This window comes from Acanthopagrus latus, chromosome 13, assembly GCF_904848185.1.
Source record: "Acanthopagrus latus isolate v.2019 chromosome 13, fAcaLat1.1, whole genome shotgun sequence".
NCBI lineage: Eukaryota > Metazoa > Chordata > Actinopteri > Spariformes > Sparidae > Acanthopagrus > Acanthopagrus latus.
The window spans coordinates 3,049,488-3,075,807 of NC_051051.1; the positions used below are offsets into that span (position 1 = coordinate 3,049,488).

The 26,320-nt window shown below is 43.1% G+C and overlaps 1 protein-coding gene across 3 annotated transcripts; it reads left to right on the forward strand.

Annotated features, from left to right (window-relative positions):
• LOC119031171 (lissencephaly-1 homolog B) lies at window positions 1-26,320 on the forward strand. 3 transcript variants are annotated; one of them, XM_037119452.1, is made up of 33 exons: window positions 1-113; window positions 210-425; window positions 640-716; window positions 1,707-2,827; window positions 2,966-3,126; window positions 3,206-3,377; window positions 3,473-3,613; window positions 3,702-3,832; window positions 3,936-4,090; window positions 4,216-4,341; window positions 4,435-4,582; window positions 4,770-4,862; window positions 5,101-5,319; window positions 5,530-5,705; window positions 5,806-6,114; window positions 6,192-6,310; window positions 6,492-6,593; window positions 6,674-6,774; window positions 6,871-7,023; window positions 7,160-7,222; window positions 7,315-7,562; window positions 7,639-7,723; window positions 7,962-8,115; window positions 8,257-8,396; window positions 8,487-8,567; window positions 8,678-8,803; window positions 9,451-9,572; window positions 9,695-9,788; window positions 9,879-10,013; window positions 10,094-10,167; window positions 10,270-11,133; window positions 11,852-12,083; window positions 19,022-19,153. In XM_037119452.1, the coding sequence occupies exons 4-31, from the start codon at window positions 1,750-1,752 to the stop codon at window positions 10,343-10,345; spliced, it is 4,782 nt and encodes a 1,593-aa protein (XP_036975347.1). In that variant the 5' UTR covers window positions 1-113; window positions 210-425; window positions 640-716; window positions 1,707-1,749; the 3' UTR covers window positions 10,346-11,133; window positions 11,852-12,083; window positions 19,022-19,153. The 3 variants fall into 3 exon arrangements, with proteins under 3 accessions (XP_036975347.1, XP_036975348.1, XP_036975349.1); XM_037119453.1 differs by lacking the exons at window positions 1-113; window positions 210-425; window positions 640-716; ... (26 more) ...; window positions 10,094-10,167; window positions 10,270-11,133 and adding exons at window positions 20,931-21,015; window positions 21,125-21,199; window positions 21,367-21,573; ... (4 more) ...; window positions 24,748-24,904; window positions 25,041-26,320 and having other exon boundaries at window positions 11,904-12,083; window positions 19,022-19,310; XM_037119454.1 differs by lacking the exons at window positions 1-113; window positions 210-425; window positions 640-716; ... (27 more) ...; window positions 10,270-11,133; window positions 11,852-12,083 and adding exons at window positions 12,255-12,276; window positions 20,931-21,015; window positions 21,125-21,199; ... (5 more) ...; window positions 24,748-24,904; window positions 25,041-26,320 and having other exon boundaries at window positions 19,022-19,310.

The following is a 26,320-nucleotide window of genomic DNA, read 5'->3' on the forward strand; positions in this document are numbered from 1 at the left end:
GCCTTGTGTTGTGTTTTTCACAATGTGTAAAAAGGTGCCAGACCTCCTGCTGCTGCTATTTATACACCTTCTGGCACGGGCTCACATTCAAGGTTGATAGAGAGTGCATGAGTGTGAGTACAGGAAGTTACATCATGAACGGCAGAAAGGTTGCCCTCTTCTGGACTTGGATGGGTACTAAATGTGTGTGTGTGTGTGTGTGTGAACAGAGGGCCTCTCACAGCTCCTCTCCACCCATGAAGGGCAGACACACATGCACTGACACAGTTTGTGTAGCGTGGATCCGACAGGACGGGATCGTGGAGCCTCCTGCTGCAGAGGGAAGCCTGGAGATCTGAGCTCTCTGATTTCAGCAGGATGAACAGCAGAGGAGTGAGGAGAAGATGACACAGACTGGATGTGTCTCCATCTCTCTACACTGGCTGGTAGGTGCCATTGATTGGTTACACCGCTGTGACGTTGATGCTGTTTTATCCGTCAGCTGTTTGAGATATATGCCTGTTCTCATGATCGCAAATAAGACACGTTACCTGAGTCTGTTCAGGATACTCTGCTGCTTTTACGCAACCAAACAAATGTAACTTTGAGGCGTTTCACCCTCAGATTGTACTCAGCGTTCCCTCTTCGTCTGTGTTGCAGGATTCCCACCTGATCAGCATCATTCCAGAGTTCATCTGATGAGATTTAGTCTCCGAGGCGTTCCAGCCTTTTCCACTGTAAGGTGACACCGCTGCAGGAACTTCATAATCTCCCTGGCATCAGCTGTTGTGAGGCTCTAAGCTGCTTGCATTGGCACAAACATGTGACAGACAAAGCCTTTTGCAGTTTATACTTAGCAGCCTAATTAAAACATGCATTTAAGAGTGATTAAAAAAGATAGTATTGTGTGTTTTGTCTCTTTTTGTGGACAATAAATGACTCTAAAAAAGTGTAGGGAGACAGAGAGTTACCATTAAATACTCAATTACTTATATAACAATACAGTACACTTCTATATCACTGCAACACGCTGAGGAGTTAAAGCAAAAACAAGATGTCCAGCTGCTGTCAGAGTAAAACAGTTTGTCACATCCTGGGCTTTGACTGATGTATCCGAATGTCCAAGATGACCAAGAAGGATTTTCTGGTGTTTGTCCACAACCCAAAGATATTCACTTTAGTAAAGACACCAGAAGATATTCAAATATTAGTATATCAGTTCTGATAACATGATACTGACAGAAATATTATCATAATGTGCAACAGGTGCAACAATCAAACTTATTAGGAAAAGAAAACAAAGTCAGCAGGTTACAGTTCAACATCCTGGTTCATTATACTTTGGTGACTGCAGAGTTATTATAACCAAAAGATCTGCTGTTTAAAAGTGCAAAAATAAAACTCATTTGTAATCCACTGTAGAACAACCTTTAAGGGTCGAGTGTGAAGGATTAAGTGGCTGCTAAAAATGCAAACAAGCATGACAGGTTCTCTGTAGAGCCGCTGTTTGGACTGTGGAAGAGGACCAGAACCATCTGTGGATATAAACGTCTCATTAACGTGACATAAACACGGTTACTGTTAGTTTCAGGTGATTATACGCTGATGAAAACAGAACCATGACTTTTGTACTCCATTCTGCCAGTTTATTCCTGCATGCTGGAAGTTTCTCTCACCTGCCTGTTAACTCTTAACTCATATAAACTCTGTTGTCTTTTCTCCTTCAGGCCATCTGCTCAGTTGTATTGCTGTTTTGAGCACAAAGGCATCATGGGAAACATAGTCCAGTGCTGTCACACACTGTCAAACTACTTTAAGTGCAAAGACGGACCGGCCCGGGGTGAGCCGGAAAGATCCCCTCTGCTCTCCAGCGAAGAGAGTGAGTGCGAGTCTCCGAGCGTGCCCGATGACTTGGAGGACGACCTGCTGACCGTCTCCACCGGCGTGACCAACCCCACCCTCGAACCAGAGAACTTCCTGTTTCCTGACATCATCCTGAGCAGCAACCTGGGAGGAGACGTCACCCTGGTGGAGCCGATGGTGTGTCTGCTGGTGTCCGAGGAGGAGGAGGGCGTGAGGGTGGATGAGCCTGAGGATGAGGTGCAAGACAGGAGCAACAGGTGGAGGAGCAGAGGGTTCTCTGAGGTGGAGACACAGACGGAGGTGGAGACACAGATCGGTATGGGGGTGCAGACTCAGACTGAGTCACAGGCACACACAGAGATACATGTGTGTCGTAATGTGACCGTGGAGAGAGACGTTAACACTGTGGTGGATGTGCAACCAAAGCACAACGGCGAGTTAATGAAGGAGTTACACACAGATGAAAACGATGTCTTTAAGTTGCAGCAGAGTACAGACTCTGCCTGGACTGAACACAGCGCTGCGTCCACACAGAAGCTTGTAGAAGACGAACAAAACAGTGAACACAACGTAAACGACATGGAGGAGAACATACCTGCAGAAAAGTCACTGCCAACAAAATACAGCGACAACAACACTGAGAAGATGCAGAACTCTGACCCTGATGTGTGTCTGGTGGACGTGACACAGCAGAGCAATCAGAGCGATGAACAGACGGGACAGACGACTGTGGTGTCAGGGCAGGATGTCAGTGACAAGGACTTTAATGTTTTCCACAGTCTGTCTGAGGAGCACACAGATCAGTCAGGTTCAAATGAAAAGAGGGACGAGGAAGACAACAGGAATGTTCTGCAGCAGCAGGCTTCAGAGTTAAAGACAGTCCTGCCACAGGCGAAGGAGGAAGAGGAGGAAAAGGAGGCTGAGAGGAAGCAGATGACCTTGTTTTCAGTTGACAGGCTGTTTCTGGCAGCACCACATGTCAGAGGTGTGAAGTTTAATTTGACTGTGATTATTTTCTCTGCTGAGGGTGTTTTTGTCTGTTAACTTTTAGTTTACAGACTTCCTCCTCACGCAGCCTGGTTTCAAGGTCACCTTCTCATTTTGTCTCTTGTGTTGTCAACAGTGCCACCGAGTCAAAGTGAAGAAAGCCCTGAGGACAAACCTCCAGAGCAGTCTGATGGAGATAAAGGCAAAGAACTGAGCATCAGTGACATCGTTGATCTCCAGGAGACCGGCTTCACTGTCAGAATTCAGCCTCCTGGAACTGAAAGTTTTGAGCTCCAGGTTTTGATGCGCATCTGTCTTTATTTTCTTCGCTGTGTCTTTAATGTTGTTCTGAGTCTAAACTCCCCTCTGCTGTCAGGTGTCAGGCGAGCTGCTGGTGGCAGAGCTGCACCAGGTGCTGATGGAGCACGAGGTCACCTGCCACCGCACCTGCTTCTCCCTCCAGCTGGGAGGCACCGCCCTCGACAGCCTCACAGAGCTGCGCTCCATCCAGGGCATCCAGGACGGAGCGCTGATCAAGGTGGTGGAGGGTAACGGCCTCGTCCTTTCCTTTCCTCCTCATAACTTGTCTTTTGTTGATGATTGTATTGAACATTTTAAGCATCTCTTCTCGTCCGTGTTGCAGATTCTTACTCGGTGCGTGACGCTCGTCTCCATCTCAGACACGTACGTGATCTTCTGAGGAGCCTCGACCCTGCAGATGCGTTCAACGGAGTGAACTGCAGCTCACTGTCTTACCTCACCTTTTACACCAGAGGAGACAAGGGTAACGTTGCTCCCTCGTTACCTCCTCACATCGGAGCATTTCTGCCTGTAATCCTTCAGCCTCTTCACCTCATTATTCCTCCCTTCAGATAGTGACAGCGTTGGGAACCGGAGAGCTTCTGAAAAGGAGTCTGTCGACTTCAGGCCCCCAGAATATATTCTGCCTGGGTGTAAAGACCGACTGCTGACTCCTCTGCAGCCTGTCAGAGATGACTGGAAGGTGAGAGATCAGCTTTTGTGTATGTGTAAATGACAGGTTAAAGTCTTTATGAGGCAACAGTGGACATTCATGAAAGTGTTATAATTATAATTTATAATGTCAGCCGTTACAGTGCCTGCGGGTTCTGACCATGAGCAGCTGGAACCCCCCTCCAGGAAACAGGAAGATGCACGGGGACTTAATGTACCTCAACGTCCTGACAATGGAGGACAAAGAACTGAACATCACATCATCTACACGCGGTTTCTACCTCAACCAGTGAGCGTTAAACTGTTCAGCTGTTGGCATGTGTGAGAAGAGCATTAAACAAGCAATAGTTATACCTGGCGAGAACAGTAGAAACTTACTTGGATTCGACTTGTGTTGTGCTCCGACTGCTTCAGGTCAACTGCCTTCAACTTCAACCCTAAACCTGCAGTCCCCAAAATCCTTTGCCACTCTCTGGTTGAGCTGCTGAATCAAGTCAGCCCAACTTTCAGGAAAACCTTCAGTGCCCTGCAGAAGAAGAGGTGAGCAGACCGTCTGTAATGTATCCGGAGATATTTTCACCCCTGTAAAACAGAAATACTCAAACGTTTTTTCTGTCACTTGCCGTGACCCAGAGTCCAGCAGCACCCTTACGAGCGGATCGCCACACCGTTCCAGGTGTTCACCTGGATCGCCCATCAGGGAGACCACACCCTGGACTGTGTCAGAGCAGAGGAGACACACACCAGCCGCATGGGCCAGGACGAGCACACAGCTGGGCAGGTTGCAGACATCACATTTGGAAATACAGAGAAATATGATGTTGCTGTAAAGTACAGTATTAATAACACATGCATGTATGCACATACATACATACATACATACATACATACAATACCAAAGGTTTCATGATGCATCTGTGGCAAACTGATGGTGAAGAAAGTGGTGATGTTGATATTTATGGCCACAGAGTCGGGACTGGAACGAGGAGCTGCAGGGATGCAGGGAACTCCCCCGGATCTCCCTCCAGGAGCGTTTGCACAGAGAGAGGAGCATATTCAAGGTGAGACCACAGACAAACCTCTCTAATTATCTCCCGTTATCTCCAAGGTGAGAAAAGTAGATGTGTGACTGTGTGCTCATCAGTTTAAATCCCTGAAGCACTGACCAGGAGTACAGGACCTCCTTTGTCCTCAAAGTCAGCTTCTCTGGAGTTACTGTCCTCTTATCTGCCTTTGTAGGACAGTTGTGTTGCTTTTTATCAAACTCAAGTTAACTAAGATTTTAACCGCTCCTCACAGACCAACAGTGACTTTGTTGAAGCTGCAACACGAGGCGCTGTGGCTGTCATCGACGGTAACGTCATGCCGTTGAACCCAGGGGAGGCGCCTCACATGCAGATGTTCATCTGGAACAACCTCTTCTTCAGTTTGGGGTTCGACATCTCCGACCACTACGGCCCAATAGGGGGCAACAATGCTGCTCACGCTGCTGCCACTTGTGACCTGAGGGGAGCACAGGTAGAGATCGTTACAGGAACACCTGTTCATGATGCGATCACTGTTTCATCTGCCCCATTTAAAACTATATGTTGGTAAAGAAAGAACAGTATTATGTTGTTATGTGTCATTGTGTGGATATTATGAGGAAAATAATCTTCTTTGCAGTTACTTTTCTTATCACTTTATGTTCTGCAATCAAACCAAAACTACTGATGGTCTCTGCTGCAGGCGTACACATCTGTGGACACAGAGGGACTTCACACTCTTGGGACGGCTGTGGTGGATTATCGTGGCATCCGCATCATTGCCCAGACGATCGTTCCTGGATTACTGGAGAAAAACCAGGAGCAAAGTGTCGTCTATGGCTCTAATGACTACGGAAAAACAGTTTTTACACACCCCAGGTAACAAACAAACAATCAAAGTCCAATTTAGGTATTTAGATTTTGATCAAGTTCAAACATAATCAACCTTCAACCTTTATTTTCCTCAACATTGCTCCAGGTTTCTGGAGCTTCTTGATAAAACCAGTAAACCTCTAAGAATCCAGCGTCACCACGTGCTCGACCACAGTGACAGCCCAGCGGAGCTTTGCTCTGGCATCGAGACCAAAGGCATCCTGGGTAATGATGGAAGACCTTACATATTGGACCTTCTCCGGACTTTCCCCCCCGACCTTAACTTCCAGAACCCGGCGACGGAGGAGAGGAGGGAGGTGCCGGAGGTGTGTCAGAGTTTTGGTTACCCACGGCAACATCGGCACAGCCTGGCCAGCCTGAGACCAGAGCTGATCGAGGCCTTCGTCCAGCACAGGTGAGGAAGAGGAGACAGGAACACTGAGTGACAATTAAGATCGTATTCCTCTAATCTTGTCTTATTTCCTGTTGCAGGTACGAACTTTATGTGAAGATGGTGTCCCAGGGGCTCGTCCAACTGGAAGAACAGGATGAATCCATGGAGCAGAGAGAAGAGGCGGGAACTGGAGAAGCCGCTGACGTTCCTGATATGGGTGAGTGATCAGCTAAAAGACAAGGAAATATGATCAAACCTATTGATAAACCAGCATAAACTGAACTACTGCACAAAGAAGGCTGAGAAACAAACAGAGTGAAGATACAAGAAAGAAGAAGAGGTGTGGATTCTTTCTTTCTATTCAACTCATACGGCAATTTATATTTTTACTTTTGCAGAATCTCAAAGAAGAAAAGTGATCGTGAAGGCGTGTGAGGCTGTCGGATCAGTGAGCGACTCCTGCTTCGACATCCGCTTCAATCCTGATGTTTGCTCTCCAGGTACTGAACACACCTCAGCACACACACACGGTCATCATCATAGAAAGAATTGTAGATTTAACTGTGGTACTTTGCTGCAGGCGTCCGTTTCCCCTCTGAGTGTGTCGCCGAGGTTCAGAGACAGAGGCTGCTGTTGTGGGACGCAGCTGCTTTTCTGCTGTCCAGTCAGATTCCAGCTGTGGTGAGTAGAAAGTAATGCTCAGGTCTAATGTGTGCATGAAGATTAAGATGATATCTGTAGTTATGCTGCTGCTCTGTGTGTGTGTGTGTGTGGTAGCTGAAGGACTGTCTCAACCACGCAGCAGTGCCGATGGATGGCGCAACCCTGACCTCAGCTCTGCACCAGCGGGGCGTGAACGTGCGATACCTTGGCACCCTGCTGAGCGAGCTGGACAAGATGGAGGAGCGAGGAAGACTCAGCCACATGCAGGTAGTTTATTACTGCTTTTATTAACCACAAACCACAAGCGTAAAATCGTCAGAACCGCCTGCATCTTACTCATGAGTTGATAAGTTTTCCACTCGAATCACTGCTGAAGTCTTCCTGATCAAATGTTCCCACACAGAGACTTTCTGTCAGTGAAATCATCATCAGAAGTGCAAAACACATCTTCAGGACCTTCCTACAGGTAAACTACATGAAGCACAGGATTAAAATATATGTAATATTTTACAATCCAGCAATTTCTTCTAATATAAACGTGTTTGATTTTTGTCCCAGGATGTAGAACCTGCAGCGTTCTCCGCTGCTGTGAGTCACTTCCTGAACTGCCTCCTGAGTTCCTCCTCCTGTTTCCCCGACTCCGGCTCGGATGAGCTGCTCTCTCGTCGCAGGAGCCGACGAAGACGGAGCCACGGGAGCCGGGTCGCTTTGTTGACGGACAGCGTGTGGGCCAGACTGACCCGCAGTGAGCTGTGGGGCAGGATCAGAGCTGAGGCTGGAGATTATTATCACTACACAGTAGACAGGTGTGAGTGTGTGTGTGTGTGTCTGTGGTTGGATACGTGCAACAGGATTTTACACTGTCGTCCTCTGTGTGTTCAGTGAAAGTATAGATGAGGTGATAGAAAAGCACGGCCTTCAGAGGATCTCCCTGCTGAGAGAGATTGCCATCAAGACGGGCATCCAGGTGAGACATCGACGACGTTTCTCCACATGTGATGTGATGAAATGAAGTCCTAGAACCTAAGATACTGCTTTACTTCAGCAAAGGAATGAAAGTTTTCTTGTAAATAACAAGTTTCAGCTGGTCTCACTTGCACTTGTTTTTCTGGAGGCTGCCAAAAGTGCAAAGTTTTCCAGTTTAACTCCTCCTTCTTCTTCTTCTTCTTCTTCTTCATCTTCTTCTTCTTTTTCTCTGTATTCAGGTGCAGATGAGGGAGTACGTGTTTGAGTCTCGACACCGGCCGGTGTTTGGCGAGGAAGATGTCGTCAACATGTTCCCTGTGGTCAGACATCTCAAACCCACGACAACCGATGCTACACGGCTTGTGATGCAGGCGCAGGTGGCGATACAGCAGGGTGAGAGTCACAGATACGAAGTAGTTTAAGTTGGTTATACACGGTTGTGAATACCCCGTCATTTGGTTATCTACACATCTTCTTCTGTGTAGTTGTTGGTACATTCGAGCCTCTTCAGCAGTGTTTTGTGTTTGCTTTCAGGGCTTCTCAAAGACGGCTATGAGCTGATCAGCCAGGCCATGACTCTGTTCAGCGGTGTGTGTGGGGTCCTGCATGAGGACGTCTGCATGTGCCTGCGTCTGCTGGGTCGGATCAGCTACATCATGGGGGAATACGCAGATGTAAATACACATTACAGTTTAATTTTTCCTACCATGACCTTTTTACACCATCACCCCCCTCGTCTGAAGTGACGTCTCCGTGTCTGTCAGGCCCTCAGCCACCAGGAGAAAGCTGTTATGAGCAGTGAGAGACTCCAAGGTATCGACCATCCACAGACCATTCAAGACTATGTGAGTTCCTGTAACGTCTCAAAGATCCAGAAATAGATAGATGGGCCTTAACATTTTAACTGTATTGACGTGTCATGAGCTGTATGTTGATTCTTCTATCTGTGATCCAGACTCATCTGGCCCTGTACTGCTTCGCGAGCGGCCGGCCGTCGACCTCCCTCCAGCTGCTGTATCGCGCTCGGTACCTCACGCTGCTTGTGACTGGAGAGGACCATCCACAAGTCGCACAGCTGGATGTCAGTGAGACCTCACAGCCAAAAGTTTCTCTCTAATTTATTTAAGCAAAAATCCATTCAGATGCTGTCTTTCTATTTCAGACATTAAATGCACTTCCTACGCATTTTTAGACCGTTTTGTATGGTTACTTTTAAAAGCATACTCTGCACGATTTGTCAGTTGTTGCTTGTGAAGAAACGCGACCCAACGTTGAAAGGAAGTTGACTGCCTGAAGCTCTGGGTCGGCAAGATCGTTGGCATTTGACAGAAATGAGACTCAGATTATTTGGTATGATTCTGTAAATCCTTTTTGTAGCAAATCAGGTAAAATGTTTTTTTATTGTACTCACTCAGATTTACACAGAATAAATACAGATGTTAACTGTATATGTTTTTAAGTTTAAGTCTAACCAGTCAACTAAATAGGCCTCTTCATCCTTAAACTGTCCCTCCCATCCTGTAGCGACACTTCCATAAATTGAAAAAAATAATAATTACCAGTTCACAGAAAAAGGAAAGATTTTAAAAGAAATTTCTTTTAGATGGTAGAAGAGAAAAGAGTCACATGTTAACGTGTCCTTAAGTCTCTGCATATATTCAAGTTTATTTGTGTTAAAATCTGTTGGAAATCGTCTTTTAACGTCCGTGTTGTGCTCCGCTTCATCAGAGCATGCTGGGTCTGGTGCTGCATGGACTGATGGAGTATGAACTTTCCCTGAAGTTCCTTCAGAATGCCTTAACTTTAACCTCAGAATACCACTGTGCCACATCTCTGAAGCACGCACACAGGTGAGACCACCTGACCTCATGTTCCTCTGACATCCTTAAAATTCAGAAGTAGATAGGAAAGACCAAGATCTTCCTGTATTTCCATCATATCAAAGTTCTCTCCACGTCTGTCTCCTGCGCAGTCATCACCTGCTGGCCACTGTGTACGAGAGCAAAGGAGAGTTTCGATTGGCTCTGCAACACGAGAAGGAGGCTTATTCAATATATAAGAGCCAGGTGTGCTTTTAAAATGCTGGGATATAGCGTTTGCTGGTGTTACGTTCATGCTACTTTAACTGCGAGACTTCTTTGTTCTTACACGTGAAGGTTGGCGAGGACCACGACAGCACGAGGGAAAGCTCCGAGTACCTGAAGAGCCTCACTCAGCAGGCTGTGATCCTGCAGAAAGCCATCAACCACATCTACAGCAACACACTGAGTGCCTGTATTCCTCCTCCAAAGGTCTGTGCACTTTTGTAAATACACATATAAACACTTTCACGCATTTCTGGTTGTTTATCTCACCTGTGTTTGGTCTCCAGTTTTCTACACCGAGCCTTCCCACAATCCTTCAGCAGCTCAACCTGACGTGTGGAATCATTCTCATCCCCCTCAGGTGAGCAAAACTAACTCTCACCTGAATATTATTGGGATAAAAGGAGATAGTTAATGATGATTTCCTCAAATATGCTGTGTGTGTGATGTATTTTCTCTCTAGTGCAAAGGAAATCGCCGACCTGAGGAGTGAGCTGCAAGAAAAGGTTCAAATGGAGGAGCTGGAAAAAAAGACCTGAGATGTCCAGACAGCAAAATCTGTGAATATGTTGAGCGTCTGTGTTCTGCGTCAGACCCCTGAAAATGATGATGGCAAATAAAAGCTGTGAAAATTGCTGGTTTTAATAAAGTAGGTCAACCTACTTTGGACAACAAGTGACAAACAGGTGCAGCCGTCTGCTTTTGGAAGAGGATCCTGCTGCTGTGTGTGGACGACTGTGGACACTGAAGAGAGCTGCATTTAATGCCTACAGCTGTGATATAGCTGTTGTTTAAATACATGTGATCCAGGCTGTAACTTTGACTACAAACATGTATAACTTTACTTGTTTCTGTCACAGAAGAAGAAGAAGAAGAAGAAGAAGAAGAAGGCGTTCTTTATGAATGCTCAAGGGGAAATTCAGTGTTTTCACTCTGAAAAGATATTGAAGATCATGTGTGCTGATTTTCCTGCTAGATAAAATGGACAAGCACAGTATGTGTAGTTCTGCTGAGAACAAACAATATAGCAACAGAGTACTTAAAGTCAGAATTTATTAGATTTTTAACTGACTTGTTGTTGTCTTGCAATTCCCTGTATGTCCACTGGGCTTCACACTTGTGCCACAAACACCTCTTAAGAGCAAGACTATGTTTATATCTATTCAGCATATATAGAAAGTTTAGGCCTACAGTCTATTCCTGAATATATAAACTATCTTTATGGATGTTTTGGATGTGTACTAGCAGTCCATTGTGATTTGATCCATGTTTTTGTCATGAATGTGCAGGTGTCTGAGCATCGTATGTGTTCATGCTACAAGAACAGGTGAGATTAGCGGCTCACTGCCATGAAAATGAGAGAATTAAACTTCAAACTGGTTTTGTTGTCAAGAGACATTTTGTGACACCGAATTAGTGACTGGTTGTGAAGTAGCTGAATTTTTATTTGAGATATTTAAGTGGCATGATTGAATAAATAAGCTGTTCTCAGAGGAAAATATGATCCCCAGAACATAGTCTGAAGCTAGAAAGGTGGCAGGGTCCGCCACATGTAAACAAAGTAAAACAGTATGAAATTGCATTTTACTTTTAAGGTCAGTCTCCATCTGCTTCTGGGGTTCTAGCACTAATTAATCTTTAGCTAACCTTTAATTGCCCTGTCCTGTCCTGTCCTGCCCTGGGTTCTCCTCCTGAAGGTCAGTTTAATATTCAGTTTATTCAGCCATGAAAACAGACAGAGTTTGTTTAAGCATAAAAAACAATCAATCCGTTAATGTAGATCTTTTCTCTTCTGGTGAAACTTTCATACCCAAAACTACAGAGTGCACCTTTAACCTAGATTACTGATATTTAAATATAATGCTCACAGCTGCAATAAAAGTGTAAAGTAGTGATGGGTTCTGCAGCTGCATTATTTTGTCTGTCCATCTCAGTGAGAATCTTCTTTACAGTTATTTTCATGTGAATTTAAATGTGTCTGTAGATTATAATAATAAAGATAAGGTATATGTAACTTGATGTGTGTGTTGTCCCTTTAATTCCAGGGCGACAGATGTACACGCTGCGCGCCGCCGCTCGCCTCAACGTGCGCGCCGCCGATATCCAGCCGCGACCGTTAGCCGGGGCCGGGCGAATGCGGTGGTACCAAAGAGGAGAAAAAAATCTGACCGACCGTGCCGGGTGATGTGAAAAGTCACAATACCACATCAAAACCAGGCTCTCGCATCGCATGCGTAGACTAGTCGAGGGGATATGAGAATGGCCTTTTATCAGCGGGTAAGTTTGTGTTTTTTTACGAGCGTCTGTATTTTTGTTTTGACACTTAGAAAGACTTGTTATTTTTGACGACGAATTGCCTGCAGTGTCTGCGCTTTCCCGTTGCGATCTCAAAATGGCGGAGAGGCCGAATGCTAAGCTAGCCAAGTGGCAAAGTTGGCATTCACGAGAGCATCGATTGAGAGACTGGGCAGTAAGATATACCAGCGGTAATATTGTTTGTTCATGTTAAAGGTGGATTCTGTCGTGAATACACACTTCTGTACGTCGCGGTCAGTACGAGGTTTGGCATGGAGACACTTGTTGTGAGACCTGGCTAGCTGAACATTTGGCTAACGTTAGCTGCGTCTATTTATGGAAGTTCAGTGAGGATGAGCTAACGTGGTACGGCTAAATAATATACATATTCTGATATTTCCAGAAAATGCATAAATGAAATGCTAACATTGAACTTGTGATATTATGTGTTGTGTGAATATTTTAATGTTTGTGCGCAGCAGTTAAACCAGTGTTGTCATATACTGAGGAATATTAACGCTAGCTATTAGCCTTGAAATCAAACTTGGGTTACATATCTCATTCTCCCACACATTTTAACAGCTAACTGTTATTTCATTCTTAACATGTGACGATGCTGCTCAGCGGGGACCAACGCCCTTTGTGTGTTTTGGTATGGCGACTGTGCGGTAGTGTAAAGCTAAAGCTAGCCTGCTCAAACTGACAGCTCCAGTTAACGTCTACGTTATCGTGCTAAGCTAACGTTAGCTGGAAAGGGCGTTGCTGAGCCATTGCTGCAACTTTGCCCTTGTGGGCATCGAAGCTTGGAAATACGTCACCCATGCTAGATTTTGAAATCAGACCCGTTTCTTAAAAATACAAAATAACTATCTTTAGCCAATTTGGGTTGTTTTCATGCATACTGCAAGCTCCCTCAAGGTAATCCATCAAGGTTTGATGAATCACAATTAGGGTGGAGACTAAAAAAAAGGAGTACGAAATACTGACACTGACTCATGAGCTGAATGTACCAGCTAATTTGATAGCCAGTAATTGTCCAGTAGCTTCTATCGCATGAGAAGGCCCATGTCTGAGGAAAATCCACAACATTTTTGCTCCAGAATCTTAAGATGTTATTGTTTTCTAATATGATGATATGTTTATGAAAGTGCAGAGAAGGTTTTGCTTTATTTGTATATAGGAGTCCATACAAATTTACTGAACTACAGTGAAAATAAATAAATAAATGTATTAAGTGAAATGCTTCTTAATTAAGTGTGGATTCAAAGACGATTCGGTGTAATGTTTTACCACAGCTGTTTTCTTATTCTGTCACCTTCTTCTCACGTTTAAGTCTTGATTGCTCGCATGGATGACACGTGCCGTGTGTTTCAGATAAAGGTTGAGTAACTTTTGAACTCTGTGTTTTTATTGGGCGGCCATAGATTAATACAACAATAAATCTCAAGAGACATCATCAATAAAGGAAATGGAAGGAACTGCTGTAGGTGGCCAGTTAAAGGAAAGCAATGATTTGCCTCAGTGTTTGGTTTGTAATCAAACATTGTCTTGTGGTTGGGTTTGTGCCAGCAGGGACTTGTTTGGCCTGAAGGTCACCCATAAGGAGGAGCATTGAACAGCAGCTTGACACAAACAGAGCATGATTACAGAAAACTTGGTATGCAGTGGAATGAATGCCTGTGACTGGTTTAATTAGTCTTTGTTAGGTTAACACTGATTGTCTCAAGTCAGTGCTTCTGTTTTAAAAAAAATCAACCCTGATTTTTAAAGTAACATTGAAATTAACGTCTCAGGAAGTAATGCATGGATCATGATGAGAAAATCCAGACATGTAATCTATGAATGAGTACAATTTAATGTTGAACCTAGGTCTGACGAGCTTAAATTATGGTTAAGCAGTCATGGCTGCAGTGGAGTGTTTCAGTGCACTCCACTGAGTGCCATTCTAATTTCATTTTGCATTTGTTTTATTCATTAATGAAGTTTGACTTGATGATCCATTTATGAAAGTGAGTCAGGAGAGTCATGACATTTATACCATCTGGTTCTGCTAGATATGAACTGGTGTCCCTACCCATGGGATGAAACTTTTGTCTAAATCCTCACTGTATAAACATGTGAAGTCATCAGGTCATCATTTAAACATATGAAATTCAAATAAAAATGCTCACTGAACGATTAATTGATTAATACACTTTTTGATGATCAGATTGCTTATATATAATGAAAATAACTCTTCTCATATGTGAGGATATGCTGTTACTTAATGTTGTAATTGGCATCATTATAAATTGAATATCTTTTGCTGTTTCGACTGTTACTGTGACAACAAAAGACATTTGAATATGTTGCCTTGGGCTTTAAGAAGCTGTGATGTACATCTTGGAGAAAATATTTGATGACTTAGTTGAAATGGATAATTACCAGTTGTGGTTAGAGTTAGATTCTATCTTATGTTACCATAGCCCAAAGCGATGTTGTGCCACTTGCTTACATCATCTCACTAACAGGCAAACGTCCCAAAGTTATTCAGTTTATGATATGATGCATCTCAGGAAGCAAGTCTGAACACTCCACTGTCATGATCAGCAGCCCTGAGGGAGAGCCCTGTTGATAGTCAGATTGTATTTGAATCATGTAATGATCAGCTTTGCAAAAGGATTTCTACATTTCGTTAGAAAATGAATTCATTTATACCCAGACTGGTAACATTTGAAGAACATGGACACATCACAGCTGTTTGTTTTACTGACCATGGTTTTGTATTCCAGGCAAATTTTCAGTGCTGCCAGGGGAAACGGATGAGGCATCATTGACGTCACATTCTGATATTGTAGCCCTATGTGGGCTTGGTCATATCTTCTGTTGAGCTTTTTTTAATTTCATAGTTTAAGCCAAGACAATGATATTGTTTTGGAGTTCTTAAGAGAGCAAGAGAGGTGTATAAGCTTTTGCGTCAGTGTTGGGATAATGAGTGGATGAATAGAGATGGGAGGCGTCTCCACGTCCTTGTGACATCTTAGTTCTCCTTATTGGCAGGTAATTTAAATATGGTTGTCATGCTGCCTGTGCTCAGTGGCCTATGTATATTGAATCGGAAGCTATAGCCTTCTACATTGGGCACTCCTTCTTTTTCGCAAGTGTTTTGATATATAAACCAGACGTCCTGGTTCAAAGCTGTTAAGTTTATAAGCTTAAATATTAATTGATATGAATGAAAATGTAATTGAATTTTGTGTGAAGCTAGAGAGAAGAAGCAACACTCTTGTAGTTGTTTGGAACTACAGAAACAATATAAACACAGCAGATATAGTGATGTTTCTTTTACTGCAAACAATCTTTGGCATAATGCACACCTGTGGTCATAGAACACACAACCTATATAATATAAAATTATAAAATTGATGACCAATTCAGTCAACTGTTGAATGAATGAGATTGGATTAAACTCTTTATTCATGTGACACAAAACCCTTTTTTAATCTCCCTGCAATATGTAGATGATTTTTAATTCAGGCGACAGAAATTTGTCAGACAATTAAATGATGTGTGGGATATAATTACAATATGAATACACATTCAGTTGATCGACAATAATATTTAGTAATTGACAAGCCGTACTTTTATTGCTAACTTACAGCAGTTTTCATTGGCTGCACGTTGTAAGAACCGGCCACATGGTGTTCCTACTCCAAGCAAAATGTAACATTTGCAGGTTTCAGCTTTTTGAATTTATGGATTTACTGCTTTAGTTAGTTAGTTAGTTAGTTAGTTTGTCAGTTCTTTTTTGGTTGGACTGTTGGTTGAATAAGATAAGTAACATGGAGATGTTATTTTAGATTTTTTTTTCATTGTATCATCTAAATGATTCATTGATTCTCATTGTCAAAAATTAGCAGGAGATTTATCAATTATATAAATGGTTGTAGTAGGAATAGTTGTTAGTTGCACACCTGTGGTTACCCATTCTGAACCATAAATTAGTCAAAGCCTTTCTCTTCTTCTCTTCTCTCAGTTTGTACATTTAAATGATGGTTTCTTATGTTTTTCAATTTGATTCCAAGTCATCCAGCATCTGTAACTTGCACAAGTCTCTAATTTCATTTCCATGGTGCTGTGCTTTGGTACATTATTCCATCTGTCTCTGGAAAATTATGCTAAATTTGTTCAACAACAATGACTTGTGTGATCATTTGAGCTTGTCCCTCACTGGCATTTCTAGAAAATAAGTCCTTGTTACACTTTAAGTGAACATCAGCTTGCTCACATTTCAGTCAATGTCATCGCTTCCCTCCCTAATTAACAAATATATTCAAGAAGAATAAGAGATAGAAAAAAAGCATATCCTCACAGTTTAGCTCACATTCTATCAAATAAGTTGGCAGGTAATTCTCTTTTTCAGCACTTATCTAAGCTTATGCTACTGCCTTTCAAAGCCAAACTTTTGATCGCCTGTTCTGTAATGTTGTCAAAAGGCACTTTCTTTAATGACAGTGGGATCAGACTTCATACTGCTATAATAAAGCTTATCCAGAGTGAAGCCTTGAGCCATAATATGTGTTTATTTGTCACTAGAAACTGGCTGCAGGTATGTGTCCACACTTGAACAGATCCATATTGTATTGTATAATTTGGCTTTCCTCTTCCTTTGGTACAATCTTGTTTATGTGTGCAAATTCATTCAAAGCAATCATTGCATTTTAGAAGAAGCGAACTGAGTGTTCAGATGATCTCACAGGTTGTAAACAAATCCCCTCCACATTGTTGCCTTTTGATAAACCTGAAACATAGACAGGACCTTGAACCCTTCTTCTTTTATGACCCCGACTATGTTTCCTCTATTTAGCAGTAGGTGTAGATAACACTACTTTTGCTTTTCATGTGAAAACTGAAAGACTTTTACAGGACTTGAAGGTAATTTTTACTTACTGAAACCACACCTCATTCTCCTGTTACTTGTTAATTTTGCTCTCCCTTTTACCTGTGTGTCCCCTTCAGACATATATCTGAAATACAGTTGCCAGTGAAGCTCAGGAGTCTCAGGCAGGTGCAAAAGCTACGGAGATTGTCTTGGTTGCGTAATAGTTTAGAGGTTGGTCTGTTTGGTCAAATGGCTATTTTTGAACCACGCTGAGAGTGCTGCTCAGCTAAAATCACTAGCTCTGTCCTGTCTGCTCAGAGCACTCGTCATGTTTGCAGGCAGGAGAAGGAGTTCTTTCTAGGACACTGCTGGCACATCCCTGACAGAATGTTTTCTTACCCTCTGCGGCTGCCATGAAAGGAAATGCTCTATTGCTAAGATTTAAAGTAGAAATGTATGCGGAAGGAAAAATCTGGATGTTGGAAGAGTATCACTCAATTACTTATTTTCTCAAAATAGTGTTTTGCTCCTAGAAGTGGCAACTGGCGATGAACGAAGATGCAGACAAAAGAACGATGCACCAGACAATAATACAGGCAAGAACGGCTCGCTATTAAGGTCCTCTCTGTGTCTGGGGTTAATCCTGTTAGCTACCGTCCAGTCCCTTCTTTACATTGCACTGTCAGCTGTATGGAGGACTTGTGGTCTCTATCACTTAGAGACCAACACACACGCACAGACTGTAGGTTGTCTGGTCTAGCCACTAAGCAGCTTAGTGCTATTGTGGCCCCAGGTGCCAGCAGTGTTGAAGCTCAGGAAGTGAATGTTCTTATTAGCTTCACAATCCCTGGGTGGTGTGTTTTGATTTGTCAGCCTGTGCTGTTGATCGGTGCTCTTCTGTTGGGATGGTCTCCTTGCTCCAAAGCTCAGATTTAATAGTATAATCAAGAAATAAAAAAAACTGAACTTGAAGAGAGAGAGATAATTGTTCCGAAGTCATACAGGTAGAATTAGTAGAATAGGCTGCTGCCTTTTATTTAAAAAAATATTCATGCTACATCCAACTCATAGCGCGCTGCTTGTCCAGTCTTAAGTTGTACAGAAAAATATTTTTCTCTGTTTTTAAAATTGATGTAATACTGTGAAGTTTGTGGAACATCACTGGTCTAAAGATCCATGCATCAGTGCACCAATGAATGAACAGGAGGATGACAAATAACCCGTTTGAAGGCTTTTTCTCTACTTCCCATCATTGTTTTAGAAAACACTGTACTTCCCTGCTTTCTTGCCTCTCTGCTTCATTCACCCACACCTTTTTAAACTTAAACTGCACTGTCAGGCCTGTCACAAATCTACTTTCGTCAGATGTGGTTAACAATATAATTGTCATAATGATATGACAGCATAATATTTATATGACATTAAAAAAGTTAATATAGCACAAATAACAAATACAATTGATAATTGGGCTCTGTTAACAAAAATTGCATGTAAACGGGCATTATTTAGACATGTACATATAATCTACACGTCAATAAGTAGCTAACATGAATGTTGTGACAGGCCTGTGTACTATAAGTTTTTGTTGCAACTGATGAGTATTTTTATCATACGGATAGGAAGACTTGTAACTAAGAATGGAATTTTCTTTTAAAGAAATATTACTTCAGAGTTTGTATTTGTTTCTGTGAGTAACACAGCTGTCTTGTAGCTAAACATTAGAGTATGCAGCAGTTACAGATTGCTTTAGGGACCTCAGTTAATCACTGAATAGAGGCAGAGCAGCCGTAGGACATCATAAGGAAAACATTTTCTCCATAGAATATGAGTTCCTTTTACCAAAATCAAGGTACACAGTGCGGAAACAATCAGCGAAGGGGCAGAGAGACTGAGGATCCATTCATCTTTACTATAACATGATTATGAACTTGTAGCTGTTATTTTAAGGTGAAAGAGCTACAACACGTTGCTGTAGATAATTTGTCATGAAACCTGGCTGAAAAGGGTGCTCCGTTGCTTCACTTTTCCTGTTTTTCTCACTTCTCTTTCTTTTCATCAGGTGATGGGCACATCGAAACAGTGAGTGAGATTTGGGCCAGCGAACAACTTGTGGAGCCTCGTCCCGACAAGTTGATTGACAGCAGCACCTCCAGTTCACCTCCCACTGCGTGGCCCTCTCTTCGCCACGCCCTGAGTCTCTGAAGGAAGAACATCACTGAGGGACCAGACGCCTCCCCACCACACGCTTCCCAGCCAGACTCCCCCAGCACATCACCTCTCCCTTACCTCCCCAAGAGGGAGAGAACAGCAGCCACCATGGTGCTGTCACAGAGACAAAGAGATGAACTGTGAGTTCTTAGATGTAAATATGTGGTTGTGCAGCCTCATTAGACATGTAAACAAGAACAGACGTGTAGATGAACATGCATGAAGAGGAGCACTTGAATTTTAAGTGTGTACATGAAGCCTTCATAGCAAAATCTCGAAGTTTGTCCACATGGTGAAGACGTGCGTCATGTTTTCTCCTCTTCATCCAGAACTGGTTAATGCAGATGTTGTGAGAAAGCACATTCCTTTACAAGAATGTGTGATCATCGAGGAAGAGATGTTAGCTTCAAGGTGCTTCACTTGATAGCTGCTTTTTGAATATTTCATAACCCACATGACAGGAGCAGAGAAGTGAGGGGGATGGGGAGAAGGAGGAACTTATCAAATGATGGCTGGTTGGTTTGAGCAGCACTGTGCGGTGGCTGATCATACGGTATGCACGCCGGTCCAGACGGCTCCAAGCTGCAGATATTTTATCTTCGCAGTGTAACCCTTCTCAGACAAGAAAATGTCTGCTGACGAGTTTGAATATGTTGATTTGGAGATTTAAGAGGAAATCCTGCTGCCATTGACGGTCTGATGTTTGCAGTCTAAAACAGACAGTTGAATTAGGGTTACAATTATCAGCCATTTAAAGGAGTCCTGAAGCTGCAGCCTAAATTTAGCTCTGTAACTCATAAAATATTCACCCTTCTTCTCATAAAAGAGCTGTTCCACTCATTTATATAACTGTGCACACATCTGTGTGTAGTTGTGTGTGAGTCCATATGTGTGTTTAAAGTTGTTTCCATGCGCTTGTGGTTGCCCACTCCCTGCGTCGTCCACTCTCTTTGTGATGAAGCTTTGGTTTCCATGGCAGTGCAAAACATAGTTTCCCATTGATTCGGTCTTTATGTTTTGTGTTGTGCACTGACGGATTGTAATTTCCTATATCACTTACTCAGATTTGCTGACATTTAAGGTTGAACTGTGAAACTTGAATCCCAACTGCTCTCATTTGTTAGACAGGGCGTGGTCTCCTTTCCTTTAAGAAGGAACCAACATTTCTCAAATTCCCATTCTTACTTTGTTGGCAGGTTATTCATTTAGCACTATTTTAGGCCTAGTCAAATGGAATTGCACTCACACTGGCTGCTTAAAAGAAAAGTTCACCCAAAATAATAATGATGTCACCCTCACACCAATACAGTCAGGTGAAGTTTTGTTTTTCAAATAACATTTATGGAGCGTCACAGCAAAGCAGCCTTGCAGCACTCTCCTAAGCAACTGAAGTAGATGAGGACTTGTTTTAAAATGTGAAAAACAACAGGAAAGACATTATTTGGGATGGGCTTCTATCTCAGCACAAACAGTGAAGATTTTATCTTAAAAAGGTGTAAATGTCATCTTTTAGGATGTCTGGGCTGCTGGACAAGCTGTGGAGCCATTTAAAGACTTCATTTTAGGATGACTTTTTATCTTTGATACAAGTCCCCATCTGCTTCAGTTGTTTAAGAGAATTCTGCAAAACTGTTTTGTTGTGAAGCTCCAGAAATGTTTTGTGGACAATACAACTTACTCTGCATCTTTGAGGATTGATCTGTAATTGGTGATCAAATCTGAAACCTTTCAAAAATCTATTTTTATTCCTGTTTCACCAGAAACCGGGCTATAGCTGACTATCTCCGTTCCAATGGATACGAGGAGGCCTATTCCACCTTCAAGAAAGAGGCAGAGATAGATATGGTAAGGAGAGGCAGGTGCACAGAAATGTCAAAGTGTGTCAAACTATGTGTACATCCATGTTCAAGAGTGTGGATCCCTCTGTCAGTGTCTGTCCTTTCTCCATTTGTAGAATGAAGAGCCAGATAAAAAGTATGCGGGGCTTTTGGAAAAGAAATGGACCTCAGTCATCAGATTACAGAAGAAGGTACGTTTGTGCAAGCTGATGTGTAAACCAGGTGAACCCTCACCAATATAGAAAAAAACAAACACTTTTAGAAATCTGAAGATCGATGGTGTGATTATATTAAATTGTTTCCTATCTAAAACGAGTCCTTTGACTCCTCTGCTCCTTCACTCACTTTCCTGCCTCAGGTGATGGAGTTGGAGTCAAAGTTGAATGAAGCGAAAGAGGAGATGACACATGGAGGAACTGTCGGTCAGAAGAGGGACCCCAAGGAGTGGATCCCCCGTCCCCCAGAGAGATACGCCCTGAGTGGGCACCGCGCGCCAGTCACGCGTGTCATATTCCACCCCGTCTTCTCTGTCATGGTCACAGCTTCTGAGGATGCTACCATCAAGGTGTGTGTTTAGAAAGAAGGTTTCTGATGCAACCGATACAACAGCCACGCAATAAATCTTCACAATCTTTTATTTGTTGACACTGTCGACCATTTAATGTGATGCAATATGATCCACATCACTACAGCATCAAGAATGCTTATTGAGTTAAATCAATACCTTTCTGACACAGTTTCAGGAAACACTGGGGTTTATTGTGTGTGTGTATTAGATCCTATTACATTTAACTCAGTGTACCTGCATTACAGCTGGCAGGAATGTGTCATGGTACACTGGGAGAAATGGTATTGATAACATTTGATAAACTGCTTATACTTTTTCATAAAACACATTTTTAAAGTTGAAGGAATCTAATTAGAGAGCACACTCTTGACTTACTGTAGTACTGTAATAGTGCCCTAAAAACACTGAATTTGTTCATAAAGAGGTCCTGTGTGTCTCTGGATTCATCAATACTCATTTAGCTTCTCTCTCTACCCATAACATAATATCTGCTTTGAAAACGGCCTCTCGCTGTAATATAAAGGCACACTGATTGCTGTGTACAGCAGTAATCATGAACAAAATCAGTGTTGCAGCACATCACAACATAGCCTCCGCAGCCCTGACCCTCCAGATCAAAGCTGTACTGCAGATCTGAGCCTGTTCTCCCTTTTTATCCTCAATGCTTCTGCTTCAACACACTGCCCCCCCCCTCCTCCTCCCTTTATCCTCCCTCCTTCTCTTCCTCTCTCCCTGCCTCCCTGCCCTCCTCACTCTGTTTTTTCTGCTTTGTCACTGCTCATCTGCGTGGAGATGGGCTGATGCTGGTGTTGTCAGAGGCAACACTCCCAGAGCACAGCGCCTTGGCAAACATGCAAATCTGCCCTTCCTTCTTTTTCAGCTGTTTTTAATAATTAAAAAGTTAAAAAGTGCCAGTAGATTGTTCTTTTTTATGTAACCTCAATGTGTCTTTTAAGGATATTCTCAACAATTTAAGCTGTTTAAACACTTGGGATACATCATCGCATCCAATCTATGCTCTATCCTGCCTGTTGAATGAATGAATGAATGAATGAATGAAAGAATAAATAAATATATTGCCATCAGGTTTTAAAGCTCTGAACACTTGATCAGCCCCTTATATCAGTATAGCAGTTTTGACTGTTAGGCCTGTAGATACCTTTTGATTTTTAGGGAAGGTATACAGCTCTGTTGGATACGGAGGAGGGTGAGACTGAGGTGCCTTGCTGACTGTCGCTGTCTGCGTCTGGTTTTAGGTGTGGGACTATGAGGCCGGGGACTTTGAACGAACCCTGAAGGGTCACACAGACTCTGTGCAGGACATCTCTTTTGACCAGACGGGAAAACTGCTGGCTTCATGTTCAGCTGACATGAGCATCAAACTTTGGGACTTTCAGGGGTTTGAGTGCATCCGAACAATGCATGGTAAGAGATATTTACAGAATTAACGGTTATAGTTAAAAATCAGATTATGAAGTTGAACTTGGACCAGTAGCAGAACTAAACTCTTGATTGTGTCGTCCAGGCCACGATCACAATGTGTCGTCTGTAGCCATCATGCCAAATGGTGACCACATAGTGTCTGCCTCCAGAGACAAGACCATCAAGATGTGGGAGGTGGCCACTGGGTGAGTAAGGGGGAAGGCTTTTATCATTTCTCAGTACCACAGGTCTCACACAGACTTGCATTGATGTAATTTTTACTCCCCCCCATATTCCAATTTCTATATTTTCAATCCTCCTCCATATGATCTGAACCTTATCCAATAGGCATTTATTTTGTACCAACTTCTGCTGAAACCTGCACTTTTAACTTACATTTTTCCCGTCTGCAGGTACTGTGTGAAGACATTCACCGGCCACAGGGAGTGGGTGAGGATGGTGCGTCCCAACCAGGACGGCTCGTTGATTGCCAGCTGCTCCAACGACCAGACGGTGCGTGTCTGGGTGGTCGCCTCGAAGGAGTGCAAAGCAGAGTTGCGGGAGCATGAACATGTGGTAGAGTGCATCTCCTGGGCCCCTGACAGCGCTCACCCCACCATCCTGGAGGCCACAGGCTCAGAGGTGTGTACAGCTGCTGCAGGATGTGACATTTACCTACAGAGGGTGTTTGTGTATGTTTAGTTCAGCTGCAGGGTTTCCCAAAATAATTCATGACGATGAGCCATGTGCACCAAATGACAGCCTAATAAGTCATTCATCCGCTTTCATTAACTAAAGCTCTTAATAATAAACAGAAGAAGCACTATTTCTGTGAGGCTTTTGTGAAGAAGGTCACCTAAGTGGTATGGAAATTTTCGCAGAAGATTAAGTGCCATCAGTATCTTTTGGACAGAAGGTTACAGGGATCGGACAGATCACATGTTTCTGATCATTCTGTCACAAACAACACACGGGATGGGAAAAACTCTCCTACTTATATTTATCATCAGGTTGTAGCCTTTTTAAAAACATTCACATATGTGGACCTGTTTCTAACCCTTTACAGCTGTGCTAGCAGAGACTGTACTGGATGCTATGAGTATAATGCTAACATCCACATGCCAACATGCTGATGTTCAGCAGGTGTAAACGTAACCGTGTTCACCATAATAGTTTAATGGTTAGCATGCTAACATTTGCTAATTGGTAATAAACAAAACACACAGCTGAGGCTGATGGGAATTGGGAGTTTTGTAAGTAGGGATGCACGATAAGGATTTCTATCTGCTGATACTGATAACTAACAATAACCTTCTCATGGCTGATACCTATGATTTCATTAAATGAAGAGTTAAGATTAAGATTTTTGAACTATTTGGACAATTGGTTCCAGGTGAAAAGTCAAGGAATCCGTCCCGACTGCCCCACATTGTCATCCATAAGATGGAACATTGCCACATCATACCTAAGAAAGCATGATTTTGTTTTCCTTCATGTTGGCAATAGCTTTTTCTTACATTTTCCCTCTTACTGTTTTCCAGAGCAAGAAGAGTGGAAAACCTGGCCCCTTCCTTCTCTCCGGGTCCAGAGATAAAACTATTAAGATGTGGGATGTCAGCATCGGCATCTGCCTTATGACTCTGGTGAGTAGTCTCTGCGATAGTGTCTATCATCTAATGGTATTCAACTAATTCAGCGTTGCAGCTTATGAACGAGAGGAGTGGTAGTTAATCAGCCATGTTTATTCAGGTTGGACATGACAACTGGGTGCGCGGGGTATTGGTTCATCCTGGAGGAAGATTCATAGTGAGCTGTGCTGATGACAAAACTCTTAGGATCTGGGACTACAAGAACAAACGCTGCATGAAGACCCTGTGTGCCCATGAACACTTTGTTACCTCTCTGGGTAAGACATGATTCATCTCCTCTATCTCAGACTGCTGAACCTTTTAAACCATAAAACTTATGCCCACCTTTCACATTAGATTCTTCAGTATATCTTTAATGCAGCTTACTTAAGCACATTTTTACCTCTTTTGCAGATTTCCACAAGACTGCTCCCTACGTGGTGACGGGCAGTGTCGATCAGACAGTCAAAGTCTGGGAGTGCCGCTGAGCCCTGTCCTGTTCCCTCGCCCCACCAAACTCCAAAAGCAGCCCCAGCCTACCCCACCCCTCCCCTGTACCCTGACTCCCCGCCCAGCCCCTCACCTCTCGCACTCCAAACCATAGTTGACCATGGCGCTTTACCTTCTCCCCGTCCCCTCCCCTCGCTCCCTTCTCTCCCTCCCTCCTCCCCTACATCGGTCCAGCCCTATTAAGATGACTATTGTCCTTTTATGTAAATTATTCTGGATGTAGGGTACGCTTAATAAATGTCACGCAATCTCTGACACATAAACACACTCAAAAAGATAAGAAGTATTCCTTGCATGGTGAATCAAACAAAAAAAAATTGTATACTGTTAAATTTGCCGAATTTGCATACTGTTCTCATGACTTCCTGTCAGGTCAAAGGGTAAATATCCTTGTGTGCTGGCGCAGGTGGATTTCAGTTAACTGACTGACTGCACCCCTTGTTAGAGGGGGTTTTGTTTTGTTCTACTCCATGCCTCCATTGTTGCGTTCTGTCACTGCGTGGATGGTGATAGAGAAGGTGCGAGAAAAGTGAGAGTAAAAGAAAGAGAAGGAGTGGAATCTGTCCGGGAGAGGACAACAACCAGTGGAAGAAAAAATTAAGCAGGATGCAGCTCCCTAGTCGAATCACACGAGGTTCTGTGGGCGAGTGCACGTGTACATGTGTGTATACATTGTGTGAGTGTGTGTGTGTTTGTATATTATGACAGGAGAATCTCTCCGCTGTCTCTGCTCTGATGGTCAGAGGAGAGAGAGGAGGCAAAGCTTCTCACCCACTGTGTTCATTCGTACTACTTCATCTCTTTTAACAAACTTGCTTTCTAGTTGACACTCACAGGACCTTAATGATCCCTAAGCTGCTGAGAGCACAGGCAAACACGCCCCATAGCTAAAGTGTGTGTTCCAGAGGTAAAAAATCTGCTCACCTTTTATGAGGTTTGTGTGTGTGTGTGTGTATGTTGGCAAAGAGAATCGCCCAGTGCCCTCTCGCTCGCTATCTCTGCCTTGTTAACCCATTGAGGGCTCCCTCACACGGGATTTTCATTCTGCTTTCTGTGGTCTCACTGCTCTCTTTACACACACATACACTCACAAATGCACATACACGCACAGTAAAAGTTGTGTATCAATATATCTGGATGTCATTGTTTGCAACATAATGAAATAAAATTCTGTAAATATAAGA